A 16,182-nucleotide genomic window follows, 5' to 3' on the forward strand; every position below is an offset into this window, starting at 1 on the left:
TGGATGCTCCACTTCAAGATAAAGGCTTGGTCCATAATATCTTTCAATTCCTAAAAATTGGGAGTTAAACCCCAACTATTTAATTAAGAGACATACAAGTGAACAACTACGATGCATGTCATTGATCATTTGGTTACTTTAATAATGAACTTATGCATCTTTGGAACTAGTCATATAGCTAAAAGAGCACCGTATAAGACGTGACTATCAGCCTTTTGATTTGCATATCTTGCCACTTATCTTCCAGCTATTGTAGACCGAATAAAAAAATTAATGTAGAACAAGCCCTCACAAATATATCAACGTGCATGTAGGTATGAATGTACTATAAATATAGATTGGTTTCAAAAGATTAATCATAAGAAGCCCTCACCAAAATCAAATAGTCATAACTTGTAAGTAATCAACTATTTGTTAAGTTTTTATACGTCCAAATTTCAAACGTTAACTGTATTCAGCAATGGCAAAACTAATTGGAATTCATAGGAACACTCTATTTCTCGTGTTCTTAGCAATTTTCATCTTCAGTGATGCTGTTCAAGGTAATACTACTCGTAAAATTTAATATTGGACCTCATAATATTTTAAAGTTATATGCTTAAAATGATAGTAAAAGTTTGCAATATTCACTATGAATGTGCGTTGTATAAGCAACATCTCATTGTAAAATAATTTGTATTGTTTTTCTCTTACTATGCAAAAATCTCTTTTATATAATAAGACTATTACATAATAAAAACATTAGTACGCTCATGGTTATTATTATATGATGGGACAATGGAATAAATAAGTATACCATTAATAATTTTAAAGAATATATGTATAAGGCCGGTACTTTTTTTGGAGTCCATATGATTTAGAGATCGCTTCTAAAATATGTTTAATACAATACAATGTATCAAATTAGTGAGGATCATATTATTCAAAAATACTATCTCATCATAAATACTAGTATACTACTCTCTCTCTGTTTTTTTTTCCTTCCTATTTTGACGTTTTCCAACGTGCAGCTTTGACCTTAAATATCTTTCATTGTGTATTAGTTAAAATTATAATGATTAAATATTAATAAAGTACTCGTTAACACGAATCAAGTAAGACCCACCCACATGACTATATATGTTTGTCATATATTGAAATAATTTAAAAAATTCTCTTTAATTGTGAATAGTATCAAGATTTTAAATAAGAAGAACAAAAGAGAACGGAAGGAGTATATATAATGCTGGTCGACGATATCATTAATCATAGGTTAGTTACAACTTTATTAGAACTTAGTAATGCATATGCTAATGACTAATTTGGTTTAAATGCCAGGCTTGATTCAGATGTGCGATAGGCCTAGCCTTAATCTCGAAGGTAGCTGCCCGGACCATAAAACCTGTAAAGATGCATGTATAGCTGAGCCAGACAGTCGTATAATTGGCGGTATTTGTCAAAGTACTACGTCTGTCAGTCAAGGTGACGTCTCAGAGTGCGTGAAAGAACGTATGTCTAAGCTTTCAGTGATACAGTTACGAATAACCGCGATTGTATGAAGGTAGCAGGTGGTAATACCGAAGTAAGACATTCTTGCGTGAGAAAATTGAAGAAAGCTCAAGAAGATTGCACAACTAAAAACACAGTCAACACTGGTGATCGTTGCACGTGCTCATACCTCTGCTGAATATTATTGTAGATGATACACTTTTTAATGGTGCTCAAAGATTTACCTCTATCATCAACTATTATTAAGGCTAAAGGGCATGTGAACGCAGCTAGCTAGCCCTCAATTTTGATTTCCTTTCTTATTGTTTAATTATGTTTTTCTTTATATTATTCAATCATGATTGTACTTGTAAGTTGTAACAATCATGGGTTCTAAGTTTGTAACTTATATTATTCTATGTGATTGATATTTCTTGGGAGTTTAATAATTTGATGTTATTGTTAAGATTGGTGGCATAATTTATTTTAGTATTTGGAATTTCATAATCTTTGACATATTTGAATTTTTTATATATATACTTGTCAAAATCTTATTCTATGTGTTTCACCAAAATATAATAAATATATAATTTTATGGCTATAAAACTTTATTCTTTTTGTAACAATAAATTCCTTAATGAATTTTATTCAACACCAATTTTGGTTCAGTTGAGAATGACTAAAATTTTGAAAGGTAATATCTTTCCATAAGCTGTAAAATCATACTGTAAATGGATCTTATCTTGAAGCATATATAATTCGAACGCTATTCAATTTCATAAAAAATATAATATTCTGAATTATGTAGTAAAAATTATATATAATATAGAGTTAAAGTTGTTTATTCAAAACCAAGCTCTAATTTCCCCTTATCCGAAACTCCTTATATGTATTTGAATATATGTAGAACTCTTATTATTACAAGATAAAAATAATAATAAATGACATGGCAATCCTATATGGCGCGCTCTATGACCTCGAAATCTTGAGCAGCTCCTTATACTCTCGAAAAGTTCATATTTTATATATTTATTAAGATTAAGATTTTCTAATTATTTTTCCTTTACTTAATTATTTGGAGATTAGATTAGCGGATAATATAAATGCTCAAAAGGGGGATTTATTTAATTTCTTGCTCAATCATGCTTTATTTTCCTTCATAATAGTATGAATAAGTTCTCTATTCTATTCCTCCATGAACCCTAATAGTTCTTATTTCTCCATTAATGAAATTCTTAGAGGTAAGTTTTATTGATTGATTTCTTTATTTTTTTTTTCTTAGATTTAGTTATCATTATATATATAATTCATGTTTGGGTAGTTTATTTTCTAAGGTTTTGGGTATCTATGTTTATAATATGAATCATTGATAATTATTTGTTCATCATTTAATTGGTCATTGATATCTCTAATTGATTAGTATTTTTATTATTAACCTTACAAGCTAATTAATTGTTTGATTATATCTTGCTAATAAGGATTAGAACCGAAAGATCGACTTCTTAGATACTTACCTACAATTAGCAATTCTGATTATGTTAGCGAATGTACTGCATGCATAGTTAAATTGAGAGCATTAAGACCCTGTCGTAGGATTAACAATTGCTTTAGATATGTGACTGATTAAACTATTGATGACATTTTGAGTGATTGTGAACTATATATATATATATGGTAAACCATTGTCCTAGATTTTTTTATTTGATTATCATTGTTTCCATTAGCTTAATTCCTTCAATCCCAAATCTGTGACTTTGTTTAATTTTTCCAAACTTGAAAGACGAATTAAAATGATCATATCCCTGTGGATTCGACCATACTTACCCTAAAATATTGTTATAAGATTTGCTAGGATTTATTTTGACAGGTGTACGAGAACCTATCAAGAACTCTTCCACCTTTATTTCTCCTCTCACCATTAATTCTTTCCACCATTTATGACTCCCCTGATATGCAGCCGGTTATCGATGCCCCTCTATACCCTGACGCCGTCGCTCCAACACCGCCACCGCTTCCCCATCCCCACCCTGGCCATGGCCCATCCCTAAACGGAGCCATGTGATTATTTCCTAAACTAATAATTTCTCCATTTTTTAGTTACACCATTTGGTTATTAACACTATTTATCAACCAATTTTGTTAAGCTATGTTGCATCATTATAAAAGAAAAAAAATAGTCAAGTGGGATCTTGTTATATCTGTCTCAATGCGATCAAGGATTCCAAATATCAATTTTTTGTAATTTTTAGTTATACGCAATTAGAGATATTATCAGAAAGAGATTCAATAGCCGATAGCTTTGATAAGAATCATCGAACTAATGGGCGGACCGCGTTACAACAAGTGTGAAAAAGCAAATATTGCAACTAAAAAGACGGGTTGTATTTTTAAAAATGTATTTTAATGCTTATGTATTGTTAGTCCTTAGTAATATTTCTTCATTTAAGTAAGGGTGAGCAAATTTTTGAGTACTCGTTTAGGAATCGAAACTGGTAGAGAACCAGGGTCCGAGAACCGAAACAAGTAAATATGCTTAATAATATAGGAACCGATTGCCAACGGTTTTCAATACAACAAATCTATAGGGTTGGATTATTGTGAGAATCCTGGTATGGTGAGAACCACTAAAAATGAGCAAAAGCTTCCTAAAATGAGCAAAAAAAAAAAAGTAAAAAAAGACCAAAAGCATAAAACGAGTACAAAACATTAATTGAGTAAAAACGTAAAATGAGCAAAAATGTAATATGAGAAAAATGTCAAATAAGCATGAAAAAGTTCAACAAGCGAAAACTTAATATGAGCAAAATGTTGTCAAATAAGCATAAAAATGTTATATGATCAAAAGCATAAAATAAGCAAAACATAAAATGAGTAAAAACATTGTGAAATTAGCTAAATCTTCGTAAAATGAGAAAAAATGAGTGATTTTCACAATAAGGGTTGTTTAGGAACTAGTTTGACCAAATTTGCTTTCGTTTTCGATTTCAACTAACCAATCCCAATTGATTCTGGCTCCCTATCTTAAAAGTTTGACCCATTTCCCGGTTATGCTCACCCTTAATTGAGGGAACGTTCTCCTTATTTATTACCGAGTTTTAAAATTATATACAAAATAAGGACTGCATATAAGAAGCTAAAGGTATGCATGTTAAGGGCATTTTCCTTCCCAACTTATTTTTAGTTTAGTTCAGTTCAGCTCCAATTATCACTTTTATTAGTTATTGATTTGTCGTATTTTTATATAGGTTTTAGTTAGGGATGGCAAATGGGCGGGGCGGATATGGATACCCCTAAATCCACACCCACCTCCACCTAAATTTTCCATACCCACCACCTACCCGCCAACCATGGCGGGTACAAGTTTCCATATCCACCTCCGCCTACGCGGGTATAAAGTTATACCCTTATCCGCTCCACCACCCAAGTGGATATCCATTACCCACTTATACCCGCCCATCACCTAGGTGGATTTTCCACCCGCCCACCAAATTTATTTTCTATATATAACCTATTATATAAATTAATTATTAGAAACACCCATTTCAAATAAAAAAAGTACACATTCTTAGTATTCATATTTCTTAATTATTTTTTACAATATTTTAGATTTATGAACATAATTCTTTATTTTATAAAGGGTAAGTTAGTAAATATTATACGGAGCGGGTGGATATGGGACGGGGCGAGCGGATATGGGGCCGGGCGGGTGGATTTGGGGCGGATGTGACCTCATATCCACCACCTACCCACCACCCATGGCAGATTTGACTTTTCGTATCCATACCCACCCACTATCCACCAAAGTCATATCCATACCCGCCCCAACTGGGGAGGATGCGGTGCGAAACCCGCCAAATTATACCCACCTGCCATCCCTAGTTTTAGTTGCATTTAGGTTGCATTCTAGGAGCATTTAGGTGCATTGTAGTTCATAATTGCATGCTATTACTTAATCTGTGAAATATTACTCCTCTTGTGCGTTTCTGGTATTCTTTGATGAATTTCAGGTATCGAGAACATAATTGGAGTATTATTGGACAAGCTTGAGTACTTAGGAGCAATTGGAAGCAAGCTACATTGATAAGAATCATTTCGGATGTATTTGAGTGTAAATTGGAGCTAAATTGGAGTTGAAATTCGTTGATAGAATTGTGGAAATCGAGTCATGTTCACTCTTTTATCCATAACTTCTGACTCAATGTTGATATTGGATTCATTCCAGCGGCATTGGAAAGTAGGTTTGAAGAGTTTTTCAACGATAGGTTGTACGACCAAAGGCAAGTTGTATTTTGAGAGATATGAGCTTCGAAAGTTGATCCAGTTTGCCAGAAACTTCTTACGCGCACGCGGTTTTGATAATTTTGGCCATTTAATGATTTATTTGGCTTCCTTATCTTGTAATATGGGTTCCCTACTAGTTTTAGGAGCTATAACTATATATTAAAGGTTTTCTAATTAGAGGTGGACATCGATTACTCACTTTTAAATATCACGTTATTTTTCCTCTCTAGTTTTATGCCCTAGTTTATTTCCTGTTGCTACTTTGAAGGTTCAAGATTCAAGCTTTCATATTCATCTTCAATTCAATCAAGTTTTATTCACTCATCTTCTCTTTATTATTATTTTAATTATGTTTTCCATTATGGTTATTACTTTTATTGCCATGATTAGTAAGTAGTTTTTCTATCTAGGATTGAGTTGAATCCTAGTATGAATTTGTAACAGCCCGCACTTCCGAGCTGCTAGCTAATCACACTTAAGATACGCTAATTACAATTAATGCTTAATAACCTCGAATTCTATTCACTGGCAGCGAAAACATAACCTATAAACGATCCTGAACTTGTGGGTCAGGGCCACAACAATCATCCTCAGTAACCAGATAACATATTACATAACACCTTGCTCGACTTCTAAAGCAATATAACAATTTATTCACAAATAAGGATATATTTGTAAATTCTTGACAATATTGAATTAATCATGTAAATTCTTCTCTGATTCCCATGTTATTGAATTGTATGTTTAGGATTTGACAATATTGTTGTTATTGTCAATTGTGCATCTTGGTTTAACCCTAGTTTTATATTATCAACGAAAGTTGGAGTTGAAATTAGGAATATTTGTTCGATGCTATATTGTTATTTTGTTAATTGAGTTCATTAACGAAAGTTGGGTCTTAATTTAGATAATCTTCTTATTGATTTGAATTTTCCCATGAAAATAGGTGAGAACTAGAATTGGGAATTATTTGACATTGGTTCTTAATGCTTCTAATTAATTATGTGTGTAATCCATACATGAAAATAGGAGACATGCATGTTAGTTAGGCCTTTTGCTATCACGAAAGCGAGCTCTAGGTATTGAGGAATGACCGAGTATTTAGTTTCGGTTTCACAACTGTGCTTTATTACAGAGTCATAAGGCATGTCAATCTCGCCTAAGCTTTTATAATTGAATAACTGGGATGTGAGTATTATTTCGATCAATTCACATTAGCGGTGAAACTTAATTCTAATGTTTTGATTATCATATTCGTATAGTTTGCTATATATCGTCATTAGTTTAGCCTTTAGTTTACAGACTATTCTTAATATATTTGGATTGTGTAGCTATTTTATAATCTAAAATCAAGTAGTGGTTAATCTTGAACCTCCCTGAGTTCTACCCATATGTGCTACGACACAGTACACTTGCGGTATTAAAATAAAATCCTAACAATTATAATTTAATTCATTTCAGTTTGGTTGCAATCAGTTCAGTTCAATTCAGTTGCAATCAGTTTAATTCAATTCAGTTGGTTCAGTTGTTTTATACCGCTAAGAACATGCCTTAGTAATGTAAGTATTGAAAACATTGATTAATTAATGACACTGTTATGATTAGAAGAAAGTATAGCCAGTAAATGTAGACAGAGAAAGTAATACCATTATAGAAAATAAATTTGATACCTATTCTCAAAGCTCAAAACTTAAGAAGATTTAACATGGTAAACAATAACTAAGCATTAATAATGCGATTGGTGCGTGGTATGATCATAAATTCTCAGACTAATTAATGCTTATATATATATATTGCTTAGGATTGCATATATCAATTTTTTTATAGGTATTTAACTTTTGCCTAAGACTCCATTAGTAGACCTAATGCATCCTTGTTAAAAAAAAATGTGAGAATTTTAACAACTGCAATCTGCTTTTTCTTTTTTCGTGAAATCACTTCTAAGCTATTCTTTACTTTAATTAACTTGTTTTTAATGAAAGACAAGGTTACTTCCCTGCGATAGCAGTGATTAGTGGAGAAATATATTCCTTGTCCTGGATGCTCCACTTTAAGATAAAAAATTTGGTTCATAATCTCTTTCAATTCCCTAAAATTGGGAGTTACTCCCCAACTAATTTGTTAAGAGACAAGTGAACCACTACTACTATGTCGTCATTGATCATTTGGTTAGTTTAATAATGAACTTGTGCGTCTTTGGAACTAGTCAAATAGCTAAAAGACCACCATATAAGACGTGACTATCAGCTTTTTGATTTGCATTTCTCGCGATTGATCTTCCAGCTATTCTAGACCGAATAAAAAAGATTAATATAGAACAGCCCTCACAATAGTCACAAATATATCAACGTGCATGTATGTATGACAGTATGAATGTGCTATAAATATAGATTGGTTTCAAAAGATTAATAATAAGAAGCCCTCACCAAAATCAAATAGTCATAACTTTTAAGTAATCAAACTATTTTTAGAGTTTTTATACGTCCAAAAATATTCAAACGTTAGCTGTATTCAGCAATGGCAAAACTAATTGGAATTCAGAGGAACACTCTATTTCTCGTGTTCTTAGCAATTTTAATCTTCAGTGATGCTGTTCAAGGTAATACTACTCATAAAATTTAATATTGGACCTCATAATATTTTGCAGCACACCTTCACTCTTACCTAAATAAAAAGGCTATAGCATTTTTTTTCCTTTTTATCTTAATGTATATTTTGAAAATATTGATAGTTAAAGTTATATATGTTAAAAATGTGCGTGGTAGTAAAAGTTTGCAATATTTACTATTGTATTATGAATGTTGTATAAGCAACATCTCATTGTACAATTATTCAGTCAATGATCTCCATTGTATAATAATTTGTGTGGATATTATAGTGTGGATGATATTATTCAAAAATACTAGCTCAGTTTCTTTTTATTCTTCCTATCTTGACGTTTGCCAATGCACATCATCTTTCACCTTAAATATCTTTCATCGGATATTAGTAAAATTATAATGATTAAATATTAATAAAGTACTCATGATTGACATGAATCAACCAAGTCCCCCACATGACTATATTTTTTTTTATCATATATTGAAATAATTTAAAAGATTTTCTTTTATTGTAAATAGTGTCAAGATTCTAAACAGGAAGAACAAAAGAGAACGGAAGGAGTATATAAAATGCTGGTCGATGGACCTCATGATTAATCATAAATTACAACTTATTAAAACTTACAAATGTAGTGTATATGCTAATGACATAATTTGGTTAAAAATGCAGGCTTGACACAGGTGTGCGATAGGCCTAGCCGTAATCACGAAGGTAGCTGCACGGACGATAAAACCTGTAAAGATGCATGTATAGCTGAGCCAGACAGTCGTATAATTGGCGGTGTTTGTGAAAGTACTACGTCGGTCAGTCAAAGTGACGTCTCAGAATGCGTAAAAAATCGTATGTCTCAAGATTTCGGTCGTGCAATTGCAAATCGACGCGATTGTCGCTCACTAAAAGATCTTAATAGAGAACGAACTTGCCAGAGCATATTGAAGAGCGTTCAAGAAGATTGCAGAACTGAAAACACAGTCAACACTGGTGATCGTTGCACATGCTCATACCTCTGCTAAATATTGTAGATGATCACTTTTTAATGGTGCTCAAAGATTTACCTCTATCATCAACTATTATTAAGGCCAAAGGGCATATGAATGCAGCTAGGTAGCCCTCAATTTTGATTTCCTTTCTTATTGTTTATGTTTTCTTTATATTATTTCAATCATGATTGTACTTGTAACAATCACGGGTTCTAAGTTTGTAACTTTTATTATTATTCTATGTGTTTGATATTTCTTGGGAGTTTAATTATTTGATTTTATTGTTAAGATTGGTGGCATACTTTATTTTAGTAATTTTTTTTTTATCCATATGATCCACGAAGGTCGTACAAAGTACAAAGAAGGGGAGGGGAGATTCGAACCTGTGACCTATTGTTCACAACACCTCAATCTTAACAACTAAGCCAAGACATCCTTCGTTATTTATTTTAGTATTTGGAATTTCGTAATCTTTGATATATTTGAATATATATACTTGTCAAAATTTTATTCTATGCGTTTCACCAAAACTCTAATAAATATATAATATTATGGCTATAAAACTTTATTCTTCTTGTAACAATAAAGTTTCTTAATGATTTTTGTTCAACACCAATTTTGGTTTAGTTGAGAATGACTAAGATTTTGAAAGGTAATATTTTTGCATAAGCTGTAAAATCATATTGTAAATGGATCTTATCTTTGCGAAGCATATTCGAACGCTCTTTAATGTACAAAAAATATAATATTCTGAATTACGTAGTAAAAGTTATATATAATTTATATAATATAGTAATTAAAGTTGTTTAATTTATTCTAAATCAAACTCTAATTTTTCCTTATTCGAAACTCCTTAGCTTATAGTAGTATGTATTTAAATATATGTAGAACTCCTATTTTTACAAGATAAAAATAATAATAAATGACATGACAATCCCATTAGGCGCGTACGTTCCATGACCTCGAAATCTCGAGTAGCTCCCTATACTCTCAAAAGTTCATACCCTATAATACTCTCAAAAGTTCATACGTTTTATTTGATTTTCATTGTTTCCATTAGCTAAGTTCCTTTAATCCCAAATCTTTGACTTTGTTTAATTTTCCCAAACTTGAAAATGAATTAAAATAACCATATCCATGTGGATTCGACCATGCTTACATTAATATATTGTTATAAGGTTTATTAGGATTTAAATGGACAGGTGTACGATAACCTGTCAATAATTCTTCCACCTTTCTTCCACCTTTCACCATTAATTCTTTCCACCATTTATGCCTCCCTTGATATGCAGCCGGTTGTCAATTCCCCTCCCTACCCTGCAATGGCCCATCCCCACCCCGGCAATGGCCCACCCCTAAAAGGGAGCCATGTGATTATTTTGTAAACTAATAATTTCTCCGTTTTTTAGTTGCACCATTTGGTCATTGGCACTATTTATCAACCAATTTTGTTAACCTATGTTGCATCTTTATAAAAGAAAAAAAAGTCAAATGTGATCTTGTTATATTTGTCTCAATGCGATCGCGGATTCGAAATAACAAATTTTTATAATTTTTAATTATACGCAATTAGAGATATTAACGTTCAAAAAAACGTTATAAGAAGTGTGAAAAAGCAAATGTTGCAACTAAAAAGACAGGTTGTATTATTTAAAAATGTATTTTAATGGTTATTTATTGTTAACCCTTAGTAATATTTCTTCATTTAAATAAGGGTGAGCAAATTTTTTGAGTACCCGTTTCGGAATCGAAACCGACAGAGAACCAACCATTCGAGAACCGAAACCAGTAGTTATGTGTAATAAAAATTAGGAACCGACTGCAAATGGTTACAGTACAACAAATTTATAGAGTTGGGTTACAGTGAGAATCCTGGTATGGTGATAACCACAAAAAATGAGCAAAAAAAAAGTAAAAAATGACCAAACGCATAAGACGGGTAGAAAACATTAAATGAGCAAAAACGTAAAATGAGCAAAAATGTAATATGAGAAAAATGTCAAATAAGCATGAAAAAGTTAAACGAGCAAAAACATAAAATGAACAAAATGTTGTCAAATAAGCATAAAAATATTATATGATCTAAAGCATAATATAAGTAAGACATAAAATGAGTAAAAACATTGTGAAATTAGCTAAATCTTCGTAAATTGAGGAAAAATGAGCGATTTTCACCATAAGGGTGGTTCTCATATATATATATATATATATATATATATATATATTATATATATATATATATATATATATAATATATATATATATATATATATATCAAATTAAATTTAAGTTTTTATTTTAAGGTATTTAAATTTTGCCTAAGAGTCCATTAGTAGACCTAATGCATCCTTGTTAAAAAAATGTAAGAAATTTGACAACCTCAATCTGCTTTTTATTTTTTCGTGAAATCACTTCTAAGCTATTCTTTACTTTAATTAACTTCTTTTTAATGAAATACAAGGTTACTCCCTTGCGATAGCGGTGATTAGTGAGGAAATATTTTCCTTATCCGGGATGCTCCACTTTAAGATAAAAAATTGGTCCATAATCTCTTTCAATTCCCTAAAATTGGAAGTTAGACCCCAACTAATTTGGTAAGAGACAAGTGAACAATTACTATGTCGTGGATTATTTGGTTAGTTTTATAGTCAACTTTTGCATCTTTGGAACTAGTCAAATAGCTTAAAAGAGCACCATATAAGACGTGACTATCAGCTTTTTGATTTGCATATCTTGCAATTGATCTGCCAGCTATTCTAGACAGAATGAAAAGGATCAATATAGAACAGCCTCACAAGTATATGAACGTGCATGTATGTATGAATGTGCTATAAATATAGATTGGTTTCAAAAGATTAATCAAAGAAGCTCTCACAAAAATCAAACCAGTCATAACTGTTAATTAATCAAGTACTTGTAGAGTTTCTATACGTCCAAAATATTCAAACGTTAGCTGTATTCAGCAATGGCAAAAGTAATTGGAATTCATAGGAACACTCTATTTCTCGTGTTCTTAGCAATTTTTATCTTCAGTGATGCTGTTCAAGGTAATACTACTCGTAATTTATAATTTTGAACCTCATAAAATTTTGGAGCATCTCACTCATGCCTAAATGAAATGGCTTTAACCGTTTTTTTTCTTTTTATCTTAATGTATATTTTAAAAATATTGATGGTCAAAGTTATATGCTAAAAATGTGGTCGTAAATGTTTGCAATATTCATCATTGTATTATGAATGTTGTATAAGCAACATATCTCATTCTATAGTTACTCAGTTAATGATCTCCATTGTAATTTTTTTTTTTGCTCTTACTATGCAAAAATATCTTCTATATAAAAAGACTATTAAATACTTAATAAAAACATTACTGCTCATGGTTATTATTATATGTTGGGACAATGGAATAAATAAGTGTAAACACTAAAAAGAGTGCTTTCTTTAAAGTCCATATGATTAAGAGATCACTTCTAAAGTCCATATGATTAAGAGATCACTTCTGAAATATGTTTAATGCTATACAATGCACCAAAAATATTATAGTGCGGACTATATATTACTCAAAAATGCTATCTCATCATAAATACTATATATAATGCTGGTCGATGATGGACCTTTCATTAATCATAAGTTACAAGTTATTTATACTAATATATCAAAAAGTATTCCTAAGCAAGCAACTACACCACGTTGTGCCATCTTTTATAGTGTTTATTTTATATAAACACGCATACAATAAAAAAACATAGAAAATGAATCTTACAAAAAAATTAATCCCATGACCTCAAGCTTATACACTAAAGTCTAACCACTATACCAAATAATGTTTGGTGTTATATTTATAAAGTAAAGTGTTAATAAATGAATATTATAATTATCCAGGGAATAGCCAGCAGTGCCTAAAAACTAGTTAGAACTTATAAATGTAGTATACTTCTCCCATTTAGAAATAGTTTACCATTTCATGTTTTTACGTTTGCCAATGCATTATTTCAAACATTAATATCTCTAATTATCAATAAGTAAAAATTATAAAAAGTTGATATTAAAATAATATACATTGATACAAATCTAACAAGATCTCATATAACTATGTTTTTCCTAAAATATAAATCACCAAAGAAAATCAAAGTGCAATATGTGAATAGTAAACACTATGCAAATGGTGCAACTAGTTCTCCCCAGCTTATTTTCAGTTCAATTCAATTCAGTTTAGATCAATTCAATTCAGTTCAACTCTGGACAATACTTTTAGGGCCTGTTCTCTTCGTCATAAAACAGCTGAACTGAACTGAACTGAACTTATTGGAGCTAAACTGAACTTATTGGAGCTGAACTGAACTGAATTGAATTGAATTAAATTAAATTGAATTAAATTGAATGTAATAAATATATAAATAATATTTTAAACAATAATAATATGAATATTAAATAATAATTATAATGATAAGTAATAATAATGAATAATAATAATAGAATTTTGGATATTTTTAAATGATAGTTATAAATAAATAATATTAATAATCATAAATTAATAATAATAATAATAATTAATGATAATAATGATAATTAATAATAATTAATGATAATAATGGTAATTAATAATAATTATTTTACATTATTTGTATTAATATATTAATACTCCCTCTGTTTTTTTTTTTTATCTTTCTCACTTGGAATCTTGACACTATTCATGTTTAGAGAGAATCTTCTCAAATGCTCTCAATTTATAAGAAAAAACATAGTCATGTGGGATCTTGTTTGATTCGTCTCAATTAGCTAGTACTTTATTAATATTCAATCGTCATAATTTTTACTAATATGTAATGAAAGATATTTAAGTTTTAAAACGTGGATTGGAAGACGCGCACAGGAACGTGAGAAGATAAAATAACAGAGGGAGTACTTGATGATGATATATAATAACAATAATATCTAAGAAGTAAATTAATATTACTATTTTAATAATTAGATTTAATAATATAAAAATATTTAGTAATAAAAATAATGATTGGGTTGGACCGGGAAAATTACATCATAAAACGTCTTGACGCGATTTGATTGGTTTATGGGCTAAAAAAAGTGGTTTATTTGTGCTTTGACCTAAACCATGTTCCTCCTAATAATAATAGTAATAATAATGAGTAAAGGTATAATAAACAAAATAATATATAGAAACAACAACAACAACAACAACAACAACAACAACAACAATAATACTAATACTAATAATAATAATAATAATAATAATAATAATAATAATAATAATAATAATAATAATAATAATAATAATAATAATAATAATAATAATACTTAATAGTAATAATGTATATTTAAATAATAATAATAATAATGATGATCATAATAATAATAATAATAATAAGAGTAATTAGTAAAATAAAATATACCAACATAATAATAATATTTAACAAAATGATCATAAAAGAATGGAGCTGAGCTGAACTGAACTAAACTGAGCTGAACTGAACTGAACTTATTGGAGCTGAACTGAACTGAATTGAAAATAAGCTGGGGAGAACAGACCCTTAGTCTCACATATCACTATTCATATCATTTCAGTTCAGTTCAATTCAATTCAGTTCACTTTAATTCAGTTCAATTTATTTCAGTTCAGTTTAGTTCAATTCAGTTCAATTGTTTTACGCCGAAGAAAACAAACCCTAATTGCATAATTTGGTTAAAAATACAGGCTTGACACAGGTGTGTGATAGGCCCAGCCGTAATCACGTAGGTAGCTGCCCGGACCATAAAACCTGTAGAGATGCATGCATGGCTGAACCAGACGGTCGTATTTTTGCCGGTGTTTGTCAAACTACTACGTCCGTCAGTCAAAGTGACTTCACAGAATGCGTGAAAAATCGTATGTCTCAACATTTCGGTGGTGCAATTGCAAATCGCGGCGATTGTTCTTCGCTAGTCGTTGATGACGACGAACGAGCTTGCGAGAAAATATTGGACGATGTTGAAGAAGATTGCAGAACAGAAAACACAGTCAACACTGGTGATCGTTGCACCTGCTCATACATCTGCTGATCAATATTGCACATGATCACTATCATCAACTATAATTAAGATTTAAGGCTAAGGGCATATATATAAATGTAGCTAGCTAACCTTCAATTCTGATTTCTTTTCTTATTTTTTCTGTTTTCTTTGTATTATTTCACTCGTAAATCATGGTTGTGTAACTTTAATGATAGATTATAGATCTCTATCATTTAATTATTCTATGTGCTTGGTTATTTATTGGGAGTTTAATTATTTGATGTTGTTGTTAAGATTGGTAGCATGCACACTTCATATTTGTATTTGGAATTTCATAATCCTTGACATATTTGAATACTTGTCATAATGTAATTTTTCATATATATTTTCTCCGTTTAGAAATAGTTGCACAATTTGTATAGTGTTTTTACTATTCACATCTTACACTTTGATTATCTTTGGTGATTTATATTTTAGTAAAAACATAGTCATATGAGATCTTGTTAGATTCATCTCAATTTATATTTTCAGATACTAACTGTTGTACTAACTAGGGGTGGCAATTATTAGATTCTAACTGTTGTTGTGAAATGAAGAAAGGATGGAAAAGCATATTATTTTCCCCTTTGATCTCTATTATATATCTGAACTAGGGGTGGCAATGAGATCGAGACACGAGTTACTCGAAATTAACTTAGTCAAAGCTTGACTCGAGTACGTTAACTCGAATCGAACTCGAGTTCGACTCGATATGTTGGTGAGTCGAGGTGAGCAACATACATGGTACTCAACTCGAATACTCGTGAAAAGCTCAATTACCCAATTATCAATAGCAAAATACCTGAAT

General features: G+C 30.6%; 3 protein-coding genes across 3 annotated transcripts; all 3 read left to right on the forward strand.

Annotated features, from left to right (window-relative positions):
- Nucleotides 1-378: 378 nt before the first annotated feature.
- On the forward strand, nucleotides 379-1,752 carry LOC104904343 (hypothetical protein). The gene is made up of 2 exons (XM_010692564.3): nucleotides 379-542; nucleotides 1,318-1,752. The coding sequence occupies exons 1-2, from the start codon at nucleotides 461-463 to the stop codon at nucleotides 1,536-1,538; spliced, it is 303 nt and encodes a 100-aa protein (XP_010690866.2). The 5' UTR covers nucleotides 379-460; the 3' UTR covers nucleotides 1,539-1,752.
- Nucleotides 1,753-8,179: 6,427 nt separating this feature from the next.
- LOC104904345 (uncharacterized) lies at nucleotides 8,180-9,583 on the forward strand. Its single transcript, XM_010692565.3, has 2 exons — nucleotides 8,180-8,347; nucleotides 9,019-9,583. Exons 1-2 carry the CDS (start codon nucleotides 8,266-8,268, stop codon nucleotides 9,360-9,362), a joined length of 426 nt encoding a protein of 141 aa, XP_010690867.1. The 5' UTR covers nucleotides 8,180-8,265; the 3' UTR covers nucleotides 9,363-9,583.
- Nucleotides 9,584-12,209: 2,626 nt separating this feature from the next.
- Nucleotides 12,210-15,630, forward strand: LOC104905004 (uncharacterized). The gene is made up of 2 exons (XM_048635810.2): nucleotides 12,210-12,376; nucleotides 15,040-15,630. The coding sequence occupies exons 1-2, from the start codon at nucleotides 12,295-12,297 to the stop codon at nucleotides 15,381-15,383; spliced, it is 426 nt and encodes a 141-aa protein (XP_048491767.1). The 5' UTR covers nucleotides 12,210-12,294; the 3' UTR covers nucleotides 15,384-15,630.
- Nucleotides 15,631-16,182: the final 552 nt, after the last annotated feature.

The sequence above is a fragment of the Beta vulgaris genome, chromosome 9 (assembly GCF_026745355.1).
Source record: "Beta vulgaris subsp. vulgaris cultivar EL10 chromosome 9, EL10.2, whole genome shotgun sequence".
NCBI classification, from domain to species: Eukaryota; Viridiplantae; Streptophyta; class Magnoliopsida; order Caryophyllales; family Amaranthaceae; genus Beta; species Beta vulgaris.

Bases quoted from the DNA above. Each gene is read 5' to 3' on its own strand.
- LOC104904343 (XM_010692564.3), top strand. From the start codon at position 461: ATGGCAAAACTAATTGGAATTCATAGGAACACTCTATTTCTCGTGTTC. The intron at 543-1,317 runs GTAATACTACTC...TTTAAATGCCAG, and splicing joins CTTCAGTGATGCTGTTCAAG to GCTTGATTCAGATGTGCGAT.
- LOC104904345 (XM_010692565.3), top strand. From the start codon at position 8,266: ATGGCAAAACTAATTGGAATTCAGAGGAACACTCTATTTCTCGTGTTC. The intron at 8,348-9,018 runs GTAATACTACTC...TTAAAAATGCAG, and splicing joins CTTCAGTGATGCTGTTCAAG to GCTTGACACAGGTGTGCGAT.
- LOC104905004 (XM_048635810.2), top strand. From the start codon at position 12,295: ATGGCAAAAGTAATTGGAATTCATAGGAACACTCTATTTCTCGTGTTC. The intron at 12,377-15,039 runs GTAATACTACTC...TTAAAAATACAG, and splicing joins CTTCAGTGATGCTGTTCAAG to GCTTGACACAGGTGTGTGAT.